General features: G+C 40.3%; 1 protein-coding gene across 2 annotated transcripts in view; it reads right to left on the bottom strand.

The window, feature by feature from the left end:
• Positions 1–268: 268 nt before the first annotated feature.
• nck2a (NCK adaptor protein 2a) overlaps positions 269–23,647 on the bottom strand; it is a 41,917-nt gene continuing 18,538 nt past the window's right edge. For both annotated transcript variants that reach the window (XM_082508894.1, XM_082508893.1), the window contains exons 2-4: positions 15,647–15,888; positions 5,320–6,095; positions 269–2,515 (exon numbers count right to left, since the gene is read on the bottom strand). In XM_082508894.1, the coding sequence (XP_082365020.1) occupies positions 2,321–2,515; positions 5,320–6,095; positions 15,647–15,872 (1,197 nt within the window). In that variant the 5' untranslated portion in view covers positions 15,873–15,888 and the 3' untranslated portion in view covers positions 269–2,320. The remainder of the gene's footprint in view (positions 2,516–5,319; positions 6,096–15,646; positions 15,889–23,647) is intronic.

Genomic DNA, 23,647 nt, shown 5'->3' with positions numbered 1-23,647 from the left:
CAGGACAATACTGAGACAAAAGTTGAACTCAGCCAAGCTATGAAGCACGGTGGGGAAATTATTTGCAAATGCTCTGAAACCTCAGGGCCTTGATTTCATTGCTGTCTGATAATTAATCAGACAGCAATGAAATCAGCAGAGAAGGAATTTAACAGGAGTCTCATATCACCGTTAATTTGATCGCATTAGAAAATGAGAAAGCCTCTCTCTCTCAGAGCAGAACGGCTACACCATGCTGGCATTAACCTTTCAAAGTAATCACACATAATTTAGTATTCTTCAAAAAATTTTATTGAACAAAAGTATCTCAATTCTCATCACGTTGTCGGTGATACAGTACCATAGTTGGATCTTAATGATTCATATATGCACCTCTTCTTATTTTGAATATATACATACAGTGGAGACAAGAATTAAATAACAATGCTCAATAACATTCAGATATATCATATAAAAGCTGAGGACCCCATGATCAACACTTCCATTGGTAAACAAATGCACATAGCAAACAAAAATAAGAGGAAAATGCGTGGCGGGACTAAGGTTATAACTTTCAGCTAAGATGAGAATGTATTTGGTTTCTTGACAGTGAAAGATGAATTTTTTTTATATATGTGTATATAAAGAGACAGAAACCTAAGCCCTGCTCCACTCTGTTACGGTTCCTACACCTGTTAGACATGCACAACACACATCAAGGGTACAATGGCATCTCTATATTTACCCAGAAACAATTATCTTTGATTTCACTTCTACCTGAAGTGTCACAAACTGTTTAGCTGGCCATGCTAAAGGCAGACAATCCGGATTTCAGGGTGGATTATTACTATTCATTTTACTTTTATAAAGACAACTTCGTTCAATTTTTCTTTTTTGCTAGATTCAAAGAGACCAGGCTTCAGACCTGTCATATGTTCAGTAAAACTGGACTACTCTCCAAGTCATTTTGTGATTCATTTGTTAATAAAAGAAAGATTTTGTGATTTGTAAAGGCAGTATATCATTTCCTAAATACTCTGAAACAGGGTCTCAGGTAATAACTTTACCATTTTTCCTTTTTAAAGACTTTTTTGGTATAATATCCCTTCCAAAGTTCTCATCGGTCAGATGTGAGAAGGTATTTTATTTCCATGGGCAGGCGCTGGAGCAGATCAAGTGGAATTACTCAGGTTAGCAGAAAAAAGCTTTTTATTATTCTTCAGTCAGTATCGTGAAATACTGGAGAACAGTAACATGTCCAGCGTGACACTATAAAGCATGAGCACAGAGTTATGAACGACTGACGTACTATGGCGAGTGCAGTGCAGCCCTGGAGCCAGTAGTAATGGGTACAAGGTGGCACATTTGGTTACACAAATAAAACATTTAAACTCTACAGGAAATCAGAAGTCTCCACTATTGCATTAGTGCTCCCACCTAGACTGCTTTTAGGAAGTGCTGTATCCAGATTTTAAGTACTACAAACTAACGATGGGGTCTGTGAAGATGGAAACAAGGAGGGATTTAAGTTAAACAAAAAAAAAGGAGAAATTTAAATGAGGAGAAAATGAGGAATGGTGAAAACTCTGAGACAAAGGGCAAAAGGCAAGAGAGTGATTCTGGTCACTTTGTGAAGTCACTGAATGAAGAAGCAACAGTTTAAACCTCCAGAGAGGAAATTAATTTAACTATTTTTTAAAAAGAGACAAAAAAAAAGCATCAACTCTGTAACAAGCATTTCTTAAAAAGAAAAAAAAAGTGAAGAAAAAACAATGGCCAGCGATTCGACAGGACAACACCAGAGTTAGGTCCCACAGAGGTCTGAGTTCTCTCTGAACTCTTAAATGTCTGTTCTCCTGTGTGGATTAAGAGCAATGGTGTAACTTACAATGTGCGTGCTAGTAAATGGACATTATGTATGACATCAGAAGGAGAGCTCAACACCCAACCAGGCTTCAGGCGTTCTGTTAGCAGCAGATTTGGTCACTGCAGTTTGCACATCTTAGATTGAGAGGCTGTTTTGTTTTTTCCTTTTTTCTCGTATTTAATTCTTTTGGCATGGTGTTGTAAATGAAGGATGCAGATATTTGCTGACACAGTGCTGGCTGTCTTCAGGTTAACGGCTCGGTTGGAGAGCTAGAGAAAGTTTCGCCTGCTCACTGCTAGGACAGATAAGACGCGGAGGTGCGAGAGAGGATCTAGACGTGGTACAGACGCCACAGCAAGAGGGTCCAGAGCTAAGGCTTGAGTTAAGACAGTCGGGGAGTGGCATTAGTGTTTGGTGTATGAGAGTGCATGTGTGTGTGTATGAGCATCCAGTGTAGGTGTGAGGGTGTGTAAATCACAGCAGTGCTTTGACCAGGTACAGCTTCTCCCCATGTTCGCTGGTGAAGATGGGAGCTTTCTTGTAATGCTCCACAAGTTCATCCATGGAGTTAAACCTGCGCTGGCCAATACAGTACACTCCGTCTGACAGCTGCACTTTAAAGTGCTTATTCTTACCCACCGCCTTCAGAGACACGGAGAAGTCACTGGGCTGAAAAACAAAAAGGCAGACAGTTGTTACGGTTAGAAATGTGAGAGAATGACTGGGGGAAAAATGTGGAAATAAATTCAAAAGCAGACTGTGTTACAACCAGCAGGTGGCAGCATACGCCTAAACTTAAAGAGCTTTAACTACATTCATCCAACTGCAACATGTGAAATTCTGGTGTTCCGTGAGGAAAATAAATAAATAAAATGAATAATCCCATATACCATCCAACCCCACGTAGAAAGGTGTTTTAATGCATGTCATTGCTCTTCTTAGATGTTCAGTCCGTGCAGAGTTTTACTCTTAACGCTTCAATTTCCACTGCTGTAAGTGGGACGTTTTTTCTGAGGTTACCTAAAATCCGAATTTAAAGTGTGACCGCATGCAAGCTGTATTTATGACATCAAAAACGTACTGAAGAAATCTGAAACCCTGCGCCAAGACACAACCTAATCTTTTTTAGATGCACTTAAAATAAAAAAAAGAAGAAATTCACTTCATAACAGCTGACATCAGATGGCTGCAGTGCAATGACAGAGGTGATCTACAGCAACAAATAATATACAATTCAATTTAACGGTCACCGTGAATTGTCCTTTTCATTAAAAAGAAAAACTTTTTTTAATCTAATAAACTCTGTCCTGCATGGAATCTCCTTTATTCCTCATAACACAAAGATGCATTTCAAAGCGGTTGGTTTGTAACCATTTTCAGCCAGTAATGAAGCCACAAAGGCTTTTGCTCCAAACCAGATTTATGCCTTCCTTAATCAGCAGCTTTTCAGCCGTGCTTGCATAACTGAAGATATTTCAAGACAAGCTTGTTAACAATATTATGTGGTGTAGGTACTTTATTAGGTTATACAATGTCACTGGACCACAAAAAATGGTGGTTACGGAGAGAGCACTGTGCAGGCTATGCCAGCATACACTCACTGGCAAATTCATGTTCAGGTGCCCGTCAATAAAAATATCTAATCAGCCAATCATATGGCAGCAATTTAATGCATTCAGGCATGTAGACGTGGTCAAGATGACTTCCTGAAGTTCAAATTGAAAACCAGAATGGGAAAGGAAGGTGACTAAACATTAGGGGTGGGGGAAAAAATCGATACTGTGTAGTATCGTGATATTTTGTTTGCTAATAACGTATCGATACAGGGACAGCAGAAATCGATATTTTGTTACAAAAAAGGTTTTTGTGCTCTGACTTCAGAGCATGTTGATCCTTTTTCTGAGCAAGAATCCTGACATTCCTTCACTGTCCAAATGTGTTTAACTTTTTTTTGGCAGCAATAAACATGACAGTTTACTTATTTTAATTTAAGACATGTTTTATTTTAATTAAGTTTAAAACTTTTTTATTTAATGTAAAATTATATTTTGTTTTATTTTACTTTCAAATTCTTCAGTTGCTGAAGGGGCTGCATAGTTTTCATAAATTGCATAGTTCAGAATAGCTATAATTGTACCAGATGGTTGCATTCAGTTAAGTTGGACTAGACTGTAATACAAACTGTTCAGTTTGTCAACAATAATACTGACTGAAAAGAGAAAGACTGAGTGTGAGACTTTGATATTAGATAAAATGAATATTGATAAAGTTTACCTTTATGTACAGAATCTGAATATCACAAAATATTTTAAAAAATTGCAATAATATCGTATCGTGCGTTAAGTATTGTGATAATATCGTATCGTGGGATGTATGGTGATTCCCACCTCTAGTAAACATGTGACTGAACTGGCACTGTCATTGGCACCAGACAGGCTGGTCTGAGTATTTCAGAAACTGATGTTCTACTGGGATTTACTACATAGCCACCTCTGATGTTTACAGAGAATGGACTGAAAAGGAGAAAATATCTGCTAAGTGGCAGTTCTCTGTGTGAAAACGTCTTGTTGATTTCAGAGGTTAGAGGAGAAGTGCCAGACTGCTTGGAGCTGACAGGAAGAGAACATTAACTTAAATAACTACTTGTTAAAACTTAGGTGCGCAGAAGAGCATCTCTGTATCCACAGCACGTTGAACCTTGAAAGAGATGTACTACAGCAGCTGAAGACCACACAACTTTTGTATGTGGACGAAGAGTTTCGCATCATATGCAGCTAGCAAATCTGCAGCAGCTGTGTGATGCCATGACTTCAACATGGACCAAAATCTCTGAAGAATATTTCAACACCTTGTTGAATCTGTGCCAAGAAGATTTAAGATAGTTCTGAAGACAAAAGGGGGTCTAACGTGGTGTAACTAATGAAATGGCACATACTGGAGTGTAATTATTACGAGCTTCAGCAGCAACGCATCACTGAAAAAACTTGAGGATTTGACCAGAAGCCTTTTGTTGTTATTAGTGTAAGCAACAGCAAAGGGTATATTCTGTACAGATTTAACACAGTTCTACAAATTAAGCTTCTAAGTAGTTAAAAAGATGGATGAAGAAAAAAAGAACACAACAATCCTTGCTAGAAGTAATTTTCACTGAGAGTGTAATTACTGTAGCAGTTTCTGGTTAAATATTTCTCCGACCAGCTGCTTCTGCTCTAAGCATGTGAATGTGAAAAATCATGTGATTGCTTATCAGGTTGCGTCTAATGTTTGTGTTAAATAGGACTGATTACTAAAAAGGTCAAGATTTCATATACATCATGTCTTTAAGCTTTTAAAATACTTAAACGCAGGTCCTGACATGGAGAAACATGCGGACTATATTTCCAAACTGCTCTTTTTTTTCTACCAGGATTCATCCTCAGTTTCTCCCAGTATCCAAAATACTACTCTATCATGACTTCACCCAAGTGACTCACCGATGACTCGCTGTCTCGTATGAGGAAGTCACCCTCTTCGCCTTTCTCGTTGAGTATGCACTCAGCCTGGTGTCTGGTGATGTTGCCGTAGTACCAGTCCCTGCCAGCGAACCTCCCTGAGCGTGCCGGTGCCAGGAGGCGGTTCTGTGGGGAGCTCGACGTAGAGGAGGGCGGGCCAGGCCGCTCGTCCAGCATCGCCACATAGTTTTTAGGTACCAGGCCCACCATGCCACGTGAGTTTTTACACCTCCACCACTCTGGGTCGTTCTCGGGCTTCTCCACCACTTCCATGACTTCTCCCTTCTCAAAGTTTAGCTCCTCCTCTGTCACAGAGCTGAAGGGGTAGAGAGTCTGAACCAGGTGAAGAACTCCCCCACGGCCACCTGTGCGCCCGTTTGCCAACAAAGTTCCTTGAGAAGCTTCGAGGTATCCCTGCGAGGAATCGCCCTCCCCTCTATCATCTGACCCTCCGAGCTCCTCTTGGACGTAATTGGAGGGAAACCAGCCTACCCGCCCCGCCTGATTGCCCCGCCACCAGCCGTCACTGCACTTCTCCATCACGATCACTCTGGAGCCTTTCACCAGGGTCAGCTCATCATCCCTCTCTGCTGTGTAGGCAAACTTAACTGTAGCAGGGATATTGAGGTCATAGATTCTCTCTGCTGCTCCTACCCCAACTCCTCCACCCCCACTGCCATTGGAGGGGTACTCTGTGTCTGAGCTTGGTGTTGGGGAAGCATCTCGGGCACTCGTCTTCCTCTTAGTTTTTCCTAAACCTGTGCACATAAACAGAAGAGTAACGTTACACAGATGGTAGCAAACACACAATTTTTTCCCCACATTTCTACCAGATTAGTCATATCATAATTTGGTCTCCGCAATACCCCACTTTTCTTACCAGGTCAACACCAATTGTGTCTGTCTGGTGCTAGTTAACAAATCTCATATGTCCCCATAGCTTGTCTTATACATGTCAGTTCAAATAACTGGATAGATCGCTCGTTCTACTCTGCATGTACTTTCCTGGTCAGACTTGTTCCAAATTGTTGACTATGCCACTTTCCAGTAAAGAGTCAACATGGCAGACTTCTCTCACTTGCGTCATACTTTCACTTCATTTGTACAAACGGTCCTCTCACATACACCTAGTTGGTTTAGTGTGTTTAACCATGTCTGCCCAGCTTAATAACCTAGTTAATCTGCAAAGGTGCAGAATCCATTCTGCATCCAAACTTGCATTTAGAGATAAAGATGTGATCATTTTTAGGATGAAAAGGCTTTTGTGAAGCATTGAATAGTTTAGTTTTAAAATTTTGCCGTTACAAATTCTAATAAAGAGCACAAAGGGCACCCAATGATAAGTGGGAAATGTTATAAACAGCTGAAAAGTAGGAACTTTTTCAAATAGTCATGGACATTACTTTACTACCAACATCTAATGTTCCAGGTTGTTGGAGAAAGTCTATGCCCCACAGCTCTCTGATATATTTCTACACTACCCTTATTAAGAGAGCCTTCAGCAGCTGCACGTGTGCTTCTACATGAAGCTGCACTCATCGCAGAGCAGGAGGATGCAGGGGACTAACAAACTGGGTCTGCCAGTACTCTCTATGGCGAGTGGCAGAGAGGAGCAGTACATTCAGCTGATCAAACAATAGATAAAGATGCATAGCAGTGCATGGAGGGGAGAAAAAAAGAAGAAAAAAAAATTGCTACATTCAAGCTTTCAGTCATTGTGATCTTTTTATATGAATAGTGCTGTGAAAGCTTGAAAGTCCGTTTATTCCATTCTCTGTAGAGATGATTCCATACTCAGGTCCAGGCTCTGAGGAGGCTTGGTACATTTTTACTCCACCAACAGCATGTTTGGGATCACTGTCATGCTGAAAAATGAAGTTGTTGCCAATCAGAAACATTATAGATGATATTGCACGGGGATCAAAATCTGATGGTACTTTTCTATTTTGACAAGATCCCGAAAACCACTGGCTGAAATGCAGCCTCAAACCATGACAGAGTCATGCCTGTAAAAACTCTGTTGTACATCTCTCCTGAACTCCTCTGTATACACGGATGATCATTTACACCAAAAATTTCAGATTCTTTCCAGTTCTTGTGAAATTTTGCAGTAGCAGTTTCAATTTATCTCAGTCTTTTATAGTTCCCAGCTGTCATTTCTTTTGTCCTGCACTTGTCCAGTTAAAAAAATAAATAAGTACACTCTGGAGATATGCCTAGTTTTGTGCTAAAGCTCTTTCAATTCAATTTTATTCGTACAGTGTCAAATCACAGAACAGTTGCCTCAAGGCACTTTGTAAAACTGCCGTCTTTGGCATTTTTCATATATTCAACTAAAGAAATGGGAATACATTATGTGTTTTTGTGACAGGGTGCTATTAACAGACCGCCTAAGGTAAAAATTAGTTCTTTGCTATACTATTATGACACAACAATGGTTCATCCCTTGAGGCAGGTGCCTTTTTCTGCTTCAGTGACTCATAGGTGAATGTTAAGTTGCTTAACCAAAACAGCAGCAAACTGCAAAACAGCAACCAAAAAAACATTCCTGTGAAAATGGTCAGGTACTAGGATTGGACTGAAAACGAACTAAAAAGCAGCCACTGTCCAAAAAACATTGAAAGACCTTCAGAAAGCCTGGAGAAGCATTCCTCAAGACTACATTTAAAGTAGAATAAAATCTGGTTGCTTGGAAGCCACATAAAGAAATGAGGGGAGCTCAGGATTTTTGCACAGTAATGTAAACACTGCTGGAATGACGGCAGCCGTTGTCGTTAACATGTGGGTATGGTGATTTTTTCAAAGAGTGGCTACAAAAATGTATTTTTACAGAGCAGAGCAGCACCTTGGAAACAGCTGTTTTGACTGCTGCTTAACATGGGCCGTACTTCTGTTATTTAAAACTCCTTCAGCTATATGATAATACAAACATGGGTAAATGAGAACGGCTTTTCTGGGATTTCTCCTGTCGTAAAATAAAGTGTATATGAAATTAGATAGTAGCAGATGAGCCAACAGATGCAACTAACTGACAAAAAGGCTGATAATAAATTGCACCGAATCACAAAATTTGCAAAAATCTGTATTAAATCAGTCGTCAAGTCTTTCACTGAATTACAGTTTAGTAGTTCTGACGTTCATACATATGGGCCCCATATTGTACCAACACTAAACATATAGAGATATTTCTGTTGTTGTGGGGAAATGGCATCAAAAATGAACCAAAACTGCTGGAAGGATGAAGCTTCTTGATCATCTCACATTTTGTGGGTCTTCAGACTCACTGGAGGGATGTTCATAAGCAATCAAAAACTGAATTTTGCATAATATGTTCCCTTAATCTTGTAAGAAATAACTAAACACTAATCAGTTCTTGTATATGAGCAGTAATGAAAGTTGCAATAACCTGAAGTAGATAACTGGAAGTAAGCAATAGTCAGAATGGCCTCGGCTGCTAGGGGAAAGGAGGCAGTTACAGTCACAAGAAAACTAATTGAGGCTGCAAGTTGTACTCATGGGCTGTTTGAAGCATTACAAGTGCAAAAAATACTTTAGATACAGGATATGCTATGAGAAACCTCAGAGGTAAAGGGCAGAGTGATACTCGCGATATTAGAATTAAGAAAGAGCTACTCCTCCACTCACACCGAGCACCCCCGCTACTCATAAGGATTGAAATGAAAGCTCATTATCTGCTTGGTATTCTGACGACATCATCTACAGGCCGTGCACACATCTATTTAAATCAAAAGGCTGAAAATAGTTGGTGCTGACAGGGAATGAAAACTGGAGCAGCCACCATGGGCTTGATAATGACAGGCATATCTAGGATCAAAGTCAACTCCTGTCTTACCTGTCTCTGACTTTTTCATTCATGTACTTTCAAAGAGAAGTATTTAAAAACGCGCGTGCATTTCAGTGAGACCTCAAGTTAAAGTCTCTGAGCTGAACATAACCAAGGAGATCTCCTCTTTTCTCAAATTCATGTTAAAATAATAATGATATGCCACACGGCTGACAACATTTATACCATTTACTTGACAGTTGAGGCTTGTGTCATATGCTCATGTGTGCCACTAATGAGTGAAGTGAGCATCTTGACAGCTAATCACCCATTTGTGCCACAGAGCAAGCTGAAATGTCACTGCTGAATAGAACATTTACATTGTTTTGAAAATTGCAGGGTTCACACAGAGTACCATGAAACTTGTTGGCAGAGAGAGGGAGGAGAGAAGAAGTGGAGTGAAGAGAGACAAGGGGTCCCTTGGCAGCTGTTCCACACACACACATACACAAAACATGCAGGAGACCAGGCACATCAGAGGCCACAGCTGACAAAAATGCAACGAAGAGGGATGAGATAGGAATAACAAACAGATCATGTTTATGGATAGCATATATCTGATAGCTGTGTGTGTGTATGAGTGTATGGGGGAATATTCTGTATCCAGTGACTGCAATCCAACTACTAGACTCTTGGGCCCATTTCAGGTGAACCTTTACGGATAATTAAACACACAGACATACACACACCACCGAAGTAAAGACACCTGACTGCACGGGGGTGGGTGGGTGTGTGTGTGTGTGTGTGTGTGTGTGTGTGTGTGTGTGGGGGGGGGGGGGGGGGTTACTTGTCAAAGAGGCTAAATCATCCTTTGGCAAGTTAACACTGATACGCGCTATAAAGTGGGAAATGAATTCTACAGTGTTTCTCCCTCGTTCAAGTACATATATGGACCGAAGCCAAAAACGGCTCAGCTGTTCAGTCTGTACCTCACTAGTGTAGCGCCCAGTCAAAGATGCCAGGGTTAATTTCTTTCCTAGCGGAAATGTTGCTTTTATGTTAAAAGCTGTGGTGGCAATCAACTAGAGTCTCATTCAAACATGCACTGCACCACCGTATTTCTATAGGCATCAAATGGTCTTTAACCTGACAGATCTCTAGTATAATCCCTGAGTAATCACTAACTGTGCCCATTTAAGAACACCAGCAACAATTGTCTAATTCAGAGCAAACGAGTGGGCATCATGTGTCCTCCCTCCTGTATGTTCTAACCAGGCAGCTTCTCCAACTAAACCAGAGTACTTCCAGTACCAAGAACCTGCCCGACTATACCCTGCTGAGCACCATGTGTGAGAAAGCCCAGTTGTGAACAATGTCTATCGACACTGTATAGATTTTTCTCTGTGTGTTTTGTAATAACAGCTCAGTGAACTAAAAAGTTGATTCTGGCAATGCTTGTTGCCACACACCAAGAACTCTTGAGCACATGCGTGAAAAACCGATCACGGTCAGGGGTCTCTATTAAGTCATTAGGAACATTAATGTACAAGTGACCTATAACTGAATGATGCACTCAGGTGCACATTTTTCCCCCCTAGTCATTTCCACTTCAAGGCACTGGCCTACTGGTTTGAGCAGCAGCAGGCTTTATTCTCTCCTCCCACACATTCACTCCCAAAGTTAACCTACCTCTTCATCTTCTGAAAGAAGACTCTATTTTCAAGCCCAGAGGACTTCAACTCAGAGGGAAGTGAGTTGATGAAAGCCTCAGTGTCTGCATGTTGCAGCATATTGCTTCACTCTATAACTTAGAGTTGAGGACAGTTGAGGGGAAAGTTACTGTAATAAATAAGTCCACAAAATCCAACATTGCCCAGCAGCAAGTCTGTGCAACAATCAAAAAGCAATACCTGGTCCTGGAGGAAAGTATTGGCACTGACTCATCGAGTGGTATGATATAGGAGTAGTTGAAGTGAATCACATGTGAGCAATGCGTGTGTGTGTGTTTTTTTATAGCAGCGTTGCTCTGTTGATATGAGTACCATGGGAAGCAGCTATGGACACCAGTATACCACTAGTGAGCCATGAGCCAAAACATATTCAGTATAGTTGCTGGTAATCTGACTCTGTTGTAGGGATGTGCAATATGACAAAAATCTCATATCCCGATATAAGACATTTATTGTCCTGACAACGATATAAATCACAAAAATGTAACATTTTCTGTGAATTCTGTGAATCTCGGGCAACTCGACTTGCGTGAAGTGTTTCCAGCTGGGTGTCCTTTACCTGGAGTCCATGAATGAAACTATACATTTTTAGACATAAGTTGTAACGGCCACCATTTTCTTTCAACGTTTGAGTCTAAGGTTTATTGTTTAGCACCTGACGGCTCTTTTTTGCTTCTCATCCGTAAACTCTCTGCATACTCTTTCACGTGATTCGGTTTATTTTGAAAAGTCTCAAAAGGATCTTGAGCTTTATTGTGAAAGGTTTACGTGGGAAAACAAACAAGCGGACAGCGGAGCCACGTGATGGTTTTACCATCATTGTTGCTAACGACAACACGTAAAAACAGGCTCTTGTCCATCCGTAGTGTGGTTATATTAAATATAAGAGAAAGAGAGAACTTTAAGAAATTAATATAGCCACTACAGTGACAATCAAAACGATGAAAAAACATTGCTTAGTTTATTTCACAACACCACAAAACAAACGGTAGCGTAATAGGAAACGATAGACATTTTTATATCGTCATTCGATATATATCATTATATCGAACAGCCCTACTCTGTTGTGTTAAAAAAGATGGGTGAACAGAAGTTGCTAGAACCCAAGACCTAGAGGACTAATAAAGTGTGCTTGAAATGGCTGCACATTCTTTTGAAGCTTGTATAGTTTAAGCAGGACACAGGTCTATTTAACGTAGCACTGACAATGACCATGTTTATTAAAAAGTGAAGTGAAATGGGCCATGGGTATGCCGCTTTTTAACCTGAGACAGGAAGAAGTAGGGCTGCTCAATTAATCGAATTTTAATCACGATTACGATCTGGGCTTTCAACGATCATTAAAAATGACTGAGCCGATTATTAGCCCCTCCCTAATTTATCCGCGACACCTTAAAGGCCGGTCCGTGAAAATATTGTCGGGCATAAACCGTCCGTGGCGCAAAAAAGGTTGGAGACCGCTGATTAAGAGGACCCGAGGGAAGCCCGGAAAGCTAAGCAGAAGTTATTTGGAGAGTGACTGCCGTTGGTTGAAAAGAGAGTTTAAAAAAAAAAAACTTCAGTGGTGTTGCACACCATTTTATATTATTTTTTAAAGTCATTGTTAACCCTTTAAAGCCGGTCAGAGCAGCACGCTCCGTTTTGCGTAACTATTTTTAAATCCCTGTAGAACCTGAACCGTGTAAGCTAGCGCAATAATTTGTTTTGCATATGAAACCGGAGGAGTTGTACTTACATCTGATGCCATCAGCTTGTCCTCGGTCACGGTTTCCTTCCACATATAGCTTTGCAAAAATTGCATAAAAAGCGCTTGCAGGAACAAAAACATAATATTCCAGAAACACGCTTTGCCGATCCATCAGCTGTTCGTAACACTTCCCACAGTGAAATGATGCACATGCTGTTTTCTTTGCAAATTTGCATCATAGGATTGTTTTTTGTTTTTCCTGCAGTATATAAAAATTGCTGTATCTCCAAAATAAAACTATGAAGACACTCAAAATAAATTTCCTGTGGTGGGAAACTATTTTTTGCAACTTTATTGTATTTAAAGTTTTGAGGGATAAGCCTCTTAAATTTCTCCAAGTAGAAATATATGTAAACAAAAGCGATTTTCAATTTTTTTTGTAGTTTATTGCACTTTTTTGCAATTTATGTAATTACTATGGACTTAATGCATACATATTATTAAAATATGGGCTATAACAGTTGTATTGATGTATAGCAACTTGAAATGCTCCCACAAATGGCACTACAGCATGTAAAAAAAATAATATAAGCTCTGGTGGACTCGGTTCTATAGTAGGTCTTAAAGGGTTAAATAAATATCGTCAAATAATCGTGATCTCAATTTCAGTGAAAATAATCGTGATTATCATTTTTGCCATAATCGAGCAGCCCTAGGAAGAAGTGTTTTGCACAGCTCCATATTCACCCACGCACCATCACTCACTGATCGCAGCAGTACAAACAAACAAACAACAATAACAACAACAAAAAAAACAAAAAAACAAAAAAAACAGGTGGACGGAAATCAAATTTTTCAATATGTTGCACATTGAGTACTGGCCCAGTTTCAGGATTAAGTAGGACTTTAGCTGAATTCTTTCAGTCATTACTGTTTTTATTTCCTGGGAGAGCAAAGTGGGGCACAAGGCAGCACGCAGCCATTTAGAGTTCAATTTTGCCTCGAGTGATGTTGATGATACAGCCACATTAAAGCACAGAAAATGAAAAGGAAAAGCTGAAGATAACAATAATTATAGACTACCAACATGCTGCATAAACACAATGGACTGACTGAAGAGATGAAAAATAGAAGAAAAAGGCCAGGCTGCTGAGAGGATGAAATAATCAAGCTCCCAGCCAATCAGATTCTCCATTTCAGTGTGTAAGTTCCATTAGCGGCTGACCTCACTTATTGCTCATCACTTCATCATGACAGCGTACTCGCCTATTGAATTTTCTCTGGCTTTTAACACTAAAGAGCTACTAGCTGGAAGCACGCTACTTAGACTGAAATGGAACTAGGCCATAATGATGTAGTCGATATGTAACTTAGTCAGGGGACAGAGAGGTAATCCATCATTCTCGCACAACCATTAGGCGGTTGATTTCTCCACTAATTAAACCACTGATCATAGAAAAGCAGAGACCTACAGTGACGGAGAAAAGAGCTGATGGGAACAATACTGAGGTGGGGGAGTGAGTGAGGGGATGCTATTGTCTCTGTACACAGTGAACTCTTATGAGGGTGACAGTGGCAGGCTGTGCCACGCTAGCCCACATGAGGCTACAGAGTTTCCCCGAGGGCTGGTAGCCACAGAGCTGAGAGTAATCAGAGCATTAGGCTAGACTCCTTTTAGCTCTTTCTCTATTCTCCACTTCACTGTCCTCCCCTCAAATCAAAATATGGGTGCCTTTCAGGGCCACACAGTTACTATTTTTATTCCAGTTGCGCATCTTGATCATCCCCCCGTTAAAATTTAACAGCAGGCATTTCTATTTTTTCCCCTTCTCACCATATCAGTCTCTTCTTCACAAAAAAAGGTATGTCATACTAAAAGTGTCAAAACAGATGAATTTCAGTGTTGCTCTGCCTCCGGCTCTTTTCCTGCTACAAAAAAAACAAGAGCAGGCTTATTTCTTGATGTCGGCTGTTTACCAGGACACACCACAAATCTGTAAGCGATCGGCCATCTCATTTGTGAAGGCTATTTTTCTCGGTGGTCACCTATGTGGCATTTGTACTCCGGGGGGCAACTTCTCTCCAATCATTTTGTCACCCTACTCCTAAAGTCCAAAAGAAATATGTAAAAATAACTTAGATATCAAGTATTCGACTAGCGCGTGTTCTAACAGGACCCCATTGTGAGACTATTTGTCTTGCTACGAGTTATAATAAATTAAACAAATACCAGGATGCCTGACAGCCATCACAGATCATATTTTGGAGCCGTAGCTGAAAGCTCAGAAATAGATTCCACTGTGCAGCCGCACTAAGGAGCTCACCGTTAATTTAGGAATGTCTCAAAATACCAACATGCGCTACTGTACAAAAAGTTAAAGTCAATGCTCTCCGGCACGTGTGAAAGCCCTGTGTGCCACATATTCAGTCTATGCCACTTTAAGCTGCTGTATTATGCATGAGGTCACATGTAAACTCTACTATATCTCTGTTGATGTCTTGATTGCAAGACAGGCAAGCACATAAAAGAATTACACTTATTTTTCTTTTAAAAGTCTGTCAAACTTGATGCTAACAGACAAACTTTGCTGTCTTTCATCCATATTGTTTTTATAATTGGCTATTACAAAGAAAACCTCTATTTTTGATCAGGGTGCTTAAATGGTGAATGTTAAATGTATTTAATTCATTTAGCCATACTATATTCTCTGCAATCCCTGTCACAGGCTGACAGCTATGGCAACATGTAATATCTAATATATTCAAGTCACGAATGGGGACTGAGAGACAAGAGTGCTGACAGCTGAGAGCAATGGGCAACTCAACAAGATCCCTGCAGGGCACAGTAACAGCTCCCAGCAAGGGGGTAGACATGGTGAAGAAATCATTTTACTTTTTTTGAGAGAGAGAATTCAAGCAAACACAAGTGCACACACACAGATATCTGTTTAACACCGCATCTTATCTCCTCCACCACGGCGCACAGAGTATTGAAAAGAGGATGCAGAGATTTTCTGCTTTTACTGAGAATAATCTCCTGGCAGTAGCAACTTGTACACACAAGGCAACCTTTGACTTCTAAGCAGCGTGTGACTGAATTCCTCTTACCCAGAGTGTCTTTGATGTTCTTCACAAGTGAGCCCTTCTTCAGGCTGTTCTTGCGCTCGACGTAGTTTGATGGCACATATCCCGTTTGATTGGAGGCGTTGCGGACACGCCACCAGGTCTTCGAGTCGTCCAGGAGGAAGAGACGCTCATTTTTACGGATGTCAAGTTCCTGGTCCTGCTGGGCCGTGTAGTCCCACTTGGCTACAACAATCACCTCCTCTGTCATCTTTCATGGAGTCCTCCTGTGGGGGGGGGGGGGGGGGGGGAAGAGAAACCTGGAGTGAGCCAAGGACTAAAACTCTTTGCGAACTGCCATACAAATGGTGTACATCAGTATACACATTCACTTATGTGCTATTAAGGAAATACTGCTTCTGACTCATCACCTGACTCCAGCCATTAGGCAAGTTATATTTAATCTATGAATCACAACCATAAAGTTGTTATTTTGTTACTTATTAACCAGATTTGCTGTCCAACATTATTAACAATGACAATTACTAACAAAAGACTGCAAAAACATCTTTTACAAAATGTCAAAATATGTATTTTTCCCCCTAATGCAAAGGATAATTTAGAGGTGAGTTTATGTGAGGCTCTGCACTGCTGTGACACATAAGAAGTCATTACAAAAATAATCCATACTCATCCCTGCACAAAGTTATTAAACCGCTTATCCCAGCTCACACTGGGCATTATTCTGCATACACCCTGTACGGGGGTTCCAGTCTATCAGAAGGCTAGATTACGTAAGCAAGCTAAATATGACAATCTCATGTTTGTGAGTCATATTTAATCAAAATTTAAATAGATAATTCATTGGATGGAGACTAGAACAACTCTTCAAACTGCTAATGAAATTCTTACTGGCAAACTTTTTCTTTTTCAGGACAACGGTGCTAAAAACATCAACCCCTCAAAATAAATAAATAATAATTCTCAAAGGACTTCTTTGGTAGAAAACAACAAACACACAAAATCAATTTGTGTGCTCATTTTGAATTCACCCTCCTCAGCACGCACACACATCCACATTACTTTGCCTATTAGATTTTTCTGACAGACAGTGAGCAATTACATGCTCTACTTCACCAAGCTTTAGGTAAGGTCATTCGACGTGAGGCATTGACAAGGAATCACTTATGATGCAACCAAATTTGGGGGAAATCTGCACAGAGATATAAGGAATGTTTGATGGAATTTTTTACTCCAGTTTGTGAAAATCCGCTCTGTGATAAAAGCCACCTCATGGTATGAGAACCATCTTAACAATCCAGTTTATATTTAGCTCTCTGCCAAGTAAGGAGTCTACAAGTGGAAGCTCGATTACTTCAAGACATGACTGACGAGAAATTAGTGGAGATTATAAGGAGCCTTTTGAAGATACGGATAAGTTAAATAATTGACAGTTGAAAGGGGTGTTATAAAGCTTTTTTGTCATCTATTGCCAAGCAACTTAATCAAATAAAACTGCCTGTTTGATATCTACAGTCTAATCTAATGTAAGGCTATCAGGGAGCTATTGTGAGGCACCGAATTACAGCAGTAACAAAGGTCAGGGTTCAAAACAGACAAGCACAAGCATGGGGAGCATATGTATGCATGTACATGGATTTGACACAAGGGAAACAATCAGCAGCACAGATTTATAATGCAGGGGGATTGTATATTCCCTTACGCCTATAATCATTTACATTTTAGTCTTTAATGAGAGGGCATAGCACAGATAAAGAACAACCACAAAAGAGATTTATGACTCATGAGAAGAGGAGCTGCACAAATTAGACCGTATAAAAAGATTCCATTACTGGTGGAACGATTGATATCTTCTGGGTAGGCTACATTTTATGAAATGCAAATGGAAGCACTCTAAAGCTCTGGCTGTTTTTTTCAACCGGAGAGATTCAATTCTGCTTCAATTAGGCCACGACCGCAGAGACAGTGCAGCCGATACAGAATACATTCTTACAGTTACAGCCGAAAGCAGGGTTGTGTGTCACTGCACGACAGCATCTAATAGCCGCTTTCTGTCTCTGCAACAGAACAATAAAAACTGAAATGCAACAGTTTGAGCAGATGAAATCTGCACTCATGAATGTGTCTCTGCTTGTTGTCACTAAGGCTGTCAAACTGGATTTCTTCACGGGCTTGAGCACGGACAACAGAAGAAAGGAAAGGAGGAAGGTTGTGCAACGCTGTCATAGCTTAAGTTCACCCTAAGTTAAATTACTCAACTTTCCAGGAGGTGACAACTTTTAGTGCACTACAAAGAATTCAGTAGGAAAAAAAGAGACAGAAGGGACAGTTTGATTTTCAGGAAAAGCAGCAGCTGTGCTTCTTTGGAGAGGGCAGGAAATTGACGTGAAAAGGCAGATTTATGACAAGATGAGGGACAGTGACGTCAACTCTTCTAGGAGACAGGAGGTATGTGAACGTGCTGTGGCCTTTATCTGCCCCAGGCTACAGCTTCTAGGCCGAGCTACTTCGGTTGCATGATTACACTAAACCCGAGGAAGTCTGATTGGTTATATGCTGTACAGTTGTCGCTTTTAAGATATTGTAAAGCACATAAGAAGTGTTCAACAGCAATAAATCTGGCCACACTTCTACACAAGAGTGGTTGTTACACTCACTCAGACCTTTGAGCTGAAAGTCGTTTTCACGCTTGTAGCGCAACTAAATTTGAACAAATCAAGTAAAAAGCAATTACACTGATTCCTAGATCTGAGCTCATTCGTGGTTATACTTTTGACAAACAAATTAACAGCTGCGAACATGCAACCAGCTCCTTCCCTCAACCGATTTGCTGTCATCACAAAATGTCAGTGTCACATATAATCCATTGTATAGACTCTAGAGCGTAACAGCAGGTCTTGCTGCACTTAACTGAACTTTATGTGCTTACTTTTTTCCACCCCACTGGTGTCACCCCAGCGAGTACTCATTAAGGAACAACTGATGATTATTAGATGAGACTGCAGTGACAAACAGGTAGAAAAAAAAAAAGCCACAGTACCGTCATGTTATGGGGGAGTGCAAAATGAGTCAGCCTTATGTATCTGTTGATATCAGCTTACTACAGAGAGTATTTGAGCAAAAACATAAGCGAATAGTAAGGATAACCAAAATAATAAAACGAATCCAAACTAAGACAGTCTTAAATATCAGTATAAACTCCGTAACAATGACACACTGGCCTGATTAAAACATTAAAGACCCATTTGAAACTGTTAATCACATTCTTCATTAATCAAACCACATTTTAAATTGTAGGTATAACGTTGCACAGACATGATGCAATAGTGTGGAGATTGGGACTAAAGTTAGCCGTACTAACAGCTACAGCCTTCCTGCCTTGCAAGCTACCATCCAGATGTCTGTGCAGACACTGCTTAGGTCCTGGGGTTTTTTTTTTAAGTTGTTGGAAAATACAAAACATACAAAGCACAACTGCTGAACAGCAGCAAAACAAAGTGGTTACACATTGCACCAGAGTAACTGAATAATATGTGACCATTTTCCCCCACCATCCTATCATGAGCACTGCACCACCTATCAACCATTAGGCCAATTTCTGTCTCTTTGCCATCCTTGCATCAGGCAGAGTGATGGCAATGCTGCTTCAAATAAAATCTGTCATCCTCCGTCACCTATCACGTATGACACAGTGGCAGCTGTATCACAGCTCACTGTGATACCCACATCGCTCTTGCTGTTGCAATGAAATCCATCAAGGCAGTTAATACAGAAATCAGTCTGAATGCCTTTTTTGATACAGTGAACTGAGCTTAAAAACAGGATCTGCTAAAGAAAGAAAATTAGAAAGAATTGCCATTTAATAGGATCAAATGACTTCCTTGGTATTATTAACAAACAAGACAGGTGGCTAAACAAAAAGGTCTCTCTCTGCATGAACGCACACAAATATACAGGAAAAGAAAATAAACCAATTTAGGCGAGTGTGAATTTGAAAGGGGGGGGGGAGCCACACATTTGAGTGCTTCTCTCATAACCCCCCATTATTCAGCTAAGAGAGTTATGAGAGAAAAGATGAGCAGCAGACTGCTGAGCTGGGCTTCACCAGCACTTCACAACTCCCTTCTAAGGGGGTGTTAGAGGCCCTTTCAAATGTGCACAAAGAGAGGGTGAAAGTAAAAGTGGATTATGAAAAAAGAGAGGATGTTTAAAGGGTGAAGAAGAAAAAAAAACATGTCTGGCAGAGCTTTCCGTGTTCAGCATTCAGGTCAAAGCTAGCCAAAATTCAGCCAATGGGAGAACACTTCCACCTCCCCCCTCCACTCCACACTGTTTGCAATAGTTGCTTCTCACAGGAAGGAGGACCGCTTTACTCCCTGCTGGCGATCAGTGTCGGAAGCATTTGGAGTGCACTGAACAGACTGAAACATGAGGAAGCCAGATTCACTGCTACAGCCACTCTGGACAAGGCTCTGCAATTTAACGAGGCCTAATGGTCCTCTTCACAGAACGATTCGTCTCCAGCAACATAACCATGCCAGAGCAGCATTCAATGCCTTTCACATACAGTCAGTGTTGACAATATTTTCCACATGTATGCCTGCTGCCGTCTCATTTACCCCAGTTTTGCAGGCTGAAAAAGTGTGGCAGCTACGTTGTTAAACAGCAATATGTTACATCCTCTCGATAGGCTTTCAGTGCATCACCCACTCACACACAAAGTACATTTTCTGTCTCTCACAGCCCTTCAACAGAGGGTGTGGTATATGACACGAGCTCATCTGCCTCCGTATTGAGGTTGGCGAGTGCTCTTCAGTTTCAGGAAAATAAATGGGCGCTATACACATGGATGCCATCAAAATAATACAAAGAAGAAGAAGAAGAAAAAAAAAGCACCAAACTCAAACCACTCGAGGACAGCTCGAATACAACACCAAAAGCGCTTCTTGCTGTCTTCTCAAAATAGAACTGAGAAGAAGGCACACTCAGACCACACAAATAGAACCCGGCCTGCTATCACAACACCATATGACTGAACATCTGAAGACAGAGGAGGCTTTATCAAATTCAACTTTTCCAAAGCTGCAAAGCACAATCTAAACCAGAGAACAAACACAGCCAACTCTAGTAATAACATCCCTAAAAATCCAGCCCCGTTTTCTGATGATTCCATTGAGTCTGAGCAGCAGACCCCAAAAGAAACATAAACAGAAGTATCCAAAAGTAAAGCCAAATAAATGTTCGAGTATGAGGTTTTAAAGTGATACTACACTATCCAGCACTGTGCTTTTAAGTTTGGGATTTGTGGATGAGATTAAACAAAAATCACAGGCAGGCTTAAGCATCCTACTATCATTACGTACTTCAATTCTTATATTGGGGCATTTAGCATTCAGTACCTTTTTAGCATCTTTTAAAGTTTTTTTTCCCCTCTATAAGATCAGTTTATGTACTACATAGCCTGTGATTAAAGTTCCAAATCCTCTGTGCCTGTAGAGTGAATCTATTTAAACTATAATTACAAATACACACAGCCCCAAAATACTAAAATTATGCTTTTTTGTTGCTGCGTTGCCCAAACAAAATATGATTACATGCACACAAGCCACAAGTTAATATGCTGAGCTTGTGCAATTCAGGTGCACGCAGTCACCTGAAAACAGAGTTTAGAAAGTTTTCCGTTTAACCCTCTGAAAGCAATATACTAAAATTCCTGCTGCTCTAGCAGAAAAGCATCCGACTGTTCCCATGAGCCGAGCTGGAGCGGGAGCATTCAGCACACAGATGGCAATAGTCTTCACAAAAGCGCCAAATTATATCCAGCATGTCAACTCGTATTAAAAGCTTTGGGTGTTTGTATTAATGAGAGTATTAACTGCTTCTCATGGGGGGAAAAAAAAAAAAAAAAAAATCACTTGACATAAGGCCAAACAAACAAGCAGGGACTTGCTTTTGGGGCCTGCTTGTTTAAAAGCACTGTAAGTGTTAGTAAGGGTTTTTGATACCTTTTGCGTATACACAGAATGTGCCATTGTAGCGAGTACAACCAAACCAGAAAACAAAAACAAACAAAAAAAAACAAAAAACAAAACAAAACCAAAAAGCATGTCATGGAAGTTTTAGGGTGTGTATTAAAGCACCAAAAGACTAATTGAAAAACGAAAAAAAATAGATACATTGAAATTTGTAGTTGCCATAGCATACTGTGCATTTTTATATAATCAATAAGAAGTGTCACAACACAACCATAAATCTTAAGCTGCCTAAAAACCAATGAAAGAAACTTCCTTCTTTAACAGGACCTTCCTCTCTATAAGCAATTTTTCACATGTCACTTTTATTTTCTGTCATGACTTCAGTTTCTCTCCTATACAGAGCCAAAATTGTTGAATCGATCTCCATGACAATAATCATGGGTGGTCCATTTTTCACTCGCAGGAATTTATAATAGAAAAAAGAAAAATAAGGTGGAACCAGAAGAGTGTTTCCAAATGCCTTATGAAGACACCATTAAAGAACAAGGTTGGTGTTAACATATTTTATGATAACTTATGTATTTCATGTTAAAAATTACATAAAAATGCATATTTAACACTTAATCTCAACAGTGAATCTGTTCTGAATGTGAAGTGTTATTTAATCTGTTGATGTTAAGATACAACTGTACAATATCCACTAATCAACAAATCAGTGATTACTACAGCAGGATGTGATGTGCCTTACCAATCCCTGCATCACACATGATCTCTGCAGACAAATGGCAGGTGGTGTTTTTCCTACTTAAGTGTTTCCTATTTAAACTTTTTTTTAATGATTGCATTATGCGAGTTGCTGTTTTAATTAGCATTTTCTTAATTTAGCAACACAGCAGTGAAATCAGGTTAATTTTAGATCATTATTCCATCGTAATGATTGCAGTGAATGATGATAAACAACACTGAATCCCTACTGCATCGAGTTCCTGCTAAATTCCCTATTTGCTCTCCTCTTCACGCTTAAATAGCAGACTTGGGTTGTTTTCTCTACTCCTTGATGCCTACTTTAACTCCCTTCGATAACAGTGCAGAGCTTGTTCACTTTGCACACCTCTCTGCACTCCAAACACATGACACTGCTCTACTGTGCACCTTGTTTTCTGTAAATTTCATAACCCAAACCTCTGTGCACAACCTCTCCCCGCTCCATGGCATCACCTATTAGCATTGTTTTCTTGTATCTGTTTTATCCAGTTTTGCAGCCCTGGTTCACATAAAAATAGAGACTTTCTATTCCTTAACAGTGTGATACTATAGTATTCATCTCCCTTGACAGAACAACAAAAGGCAAGCATTGTAAAGCACAGTGGGGCGAGTGTAGTGAGCACAGCTTTGATGTACAATGGCAATGTTTTCTCTCGATTGGAGTGGAGACAGAAAGCACCTGAGGTGATGCTGTGTTTGTGTCTGTGACAAAGCTCGAGAGAGAGAGCGATAAAGAGAGGGGAAAAAAAATGTGTGAAAAGGGTCACTTCCAAGCCAAACACCAAAGATGGTGCACTGGCTTTAAGCTACAGACATGTTTAATTAAGTGCACCAGACTATTTTTCTAATCCCTCACCATAAACCATGCCTCCAAGGATCTGCGCTCTGCACGTCAAGACTAAAGTGGTGCCCAAACACTAAGCTTTTTCGAAAAACAAGCCTTTATATTGGTTAATTGTATTGCAGTCTGGAAAGGGCTTTGGACTATGCTGATACAGGTATGCAGGACACATGATGACCACTTGCTACCTGCAACTACTATTATTATTCCCTGCCCTGTCTCATACCATCACAGTTTTACTCAATCTCACGCCACACTGACCTACATCATACTAGAGAGTTGCTACGACTGATTTGACTGGGTTGCATATTTGTGTTTTCAAATGCATCTCCGTCAAGTAATGTCTAGAAAAGCTCAGGGATGGAGTCCCTGTGTGAAAACTGCTTAATCCTGTGTTCATGTCTGCTGCATTATGTGTGTGGATTGCAGTAGACCAAAGCAGAG

The sequence above is a fragment of the Aulonocara stuartgranti genome, assembly GCF_965226115.1.
Source record: "Aulonocara stuartgranti genome assembly, chromosome: 16".
Taxonomy (NCBI): Eukaryota; Metazoa; Chordata; class Actinopteri; order Cichliformes; family Cichlidae; genus Aulonocara; species Aulonocara stuartgranti.
This window is presented reverse-complemented; position numbering and strand designations above follow the sequence as displayed.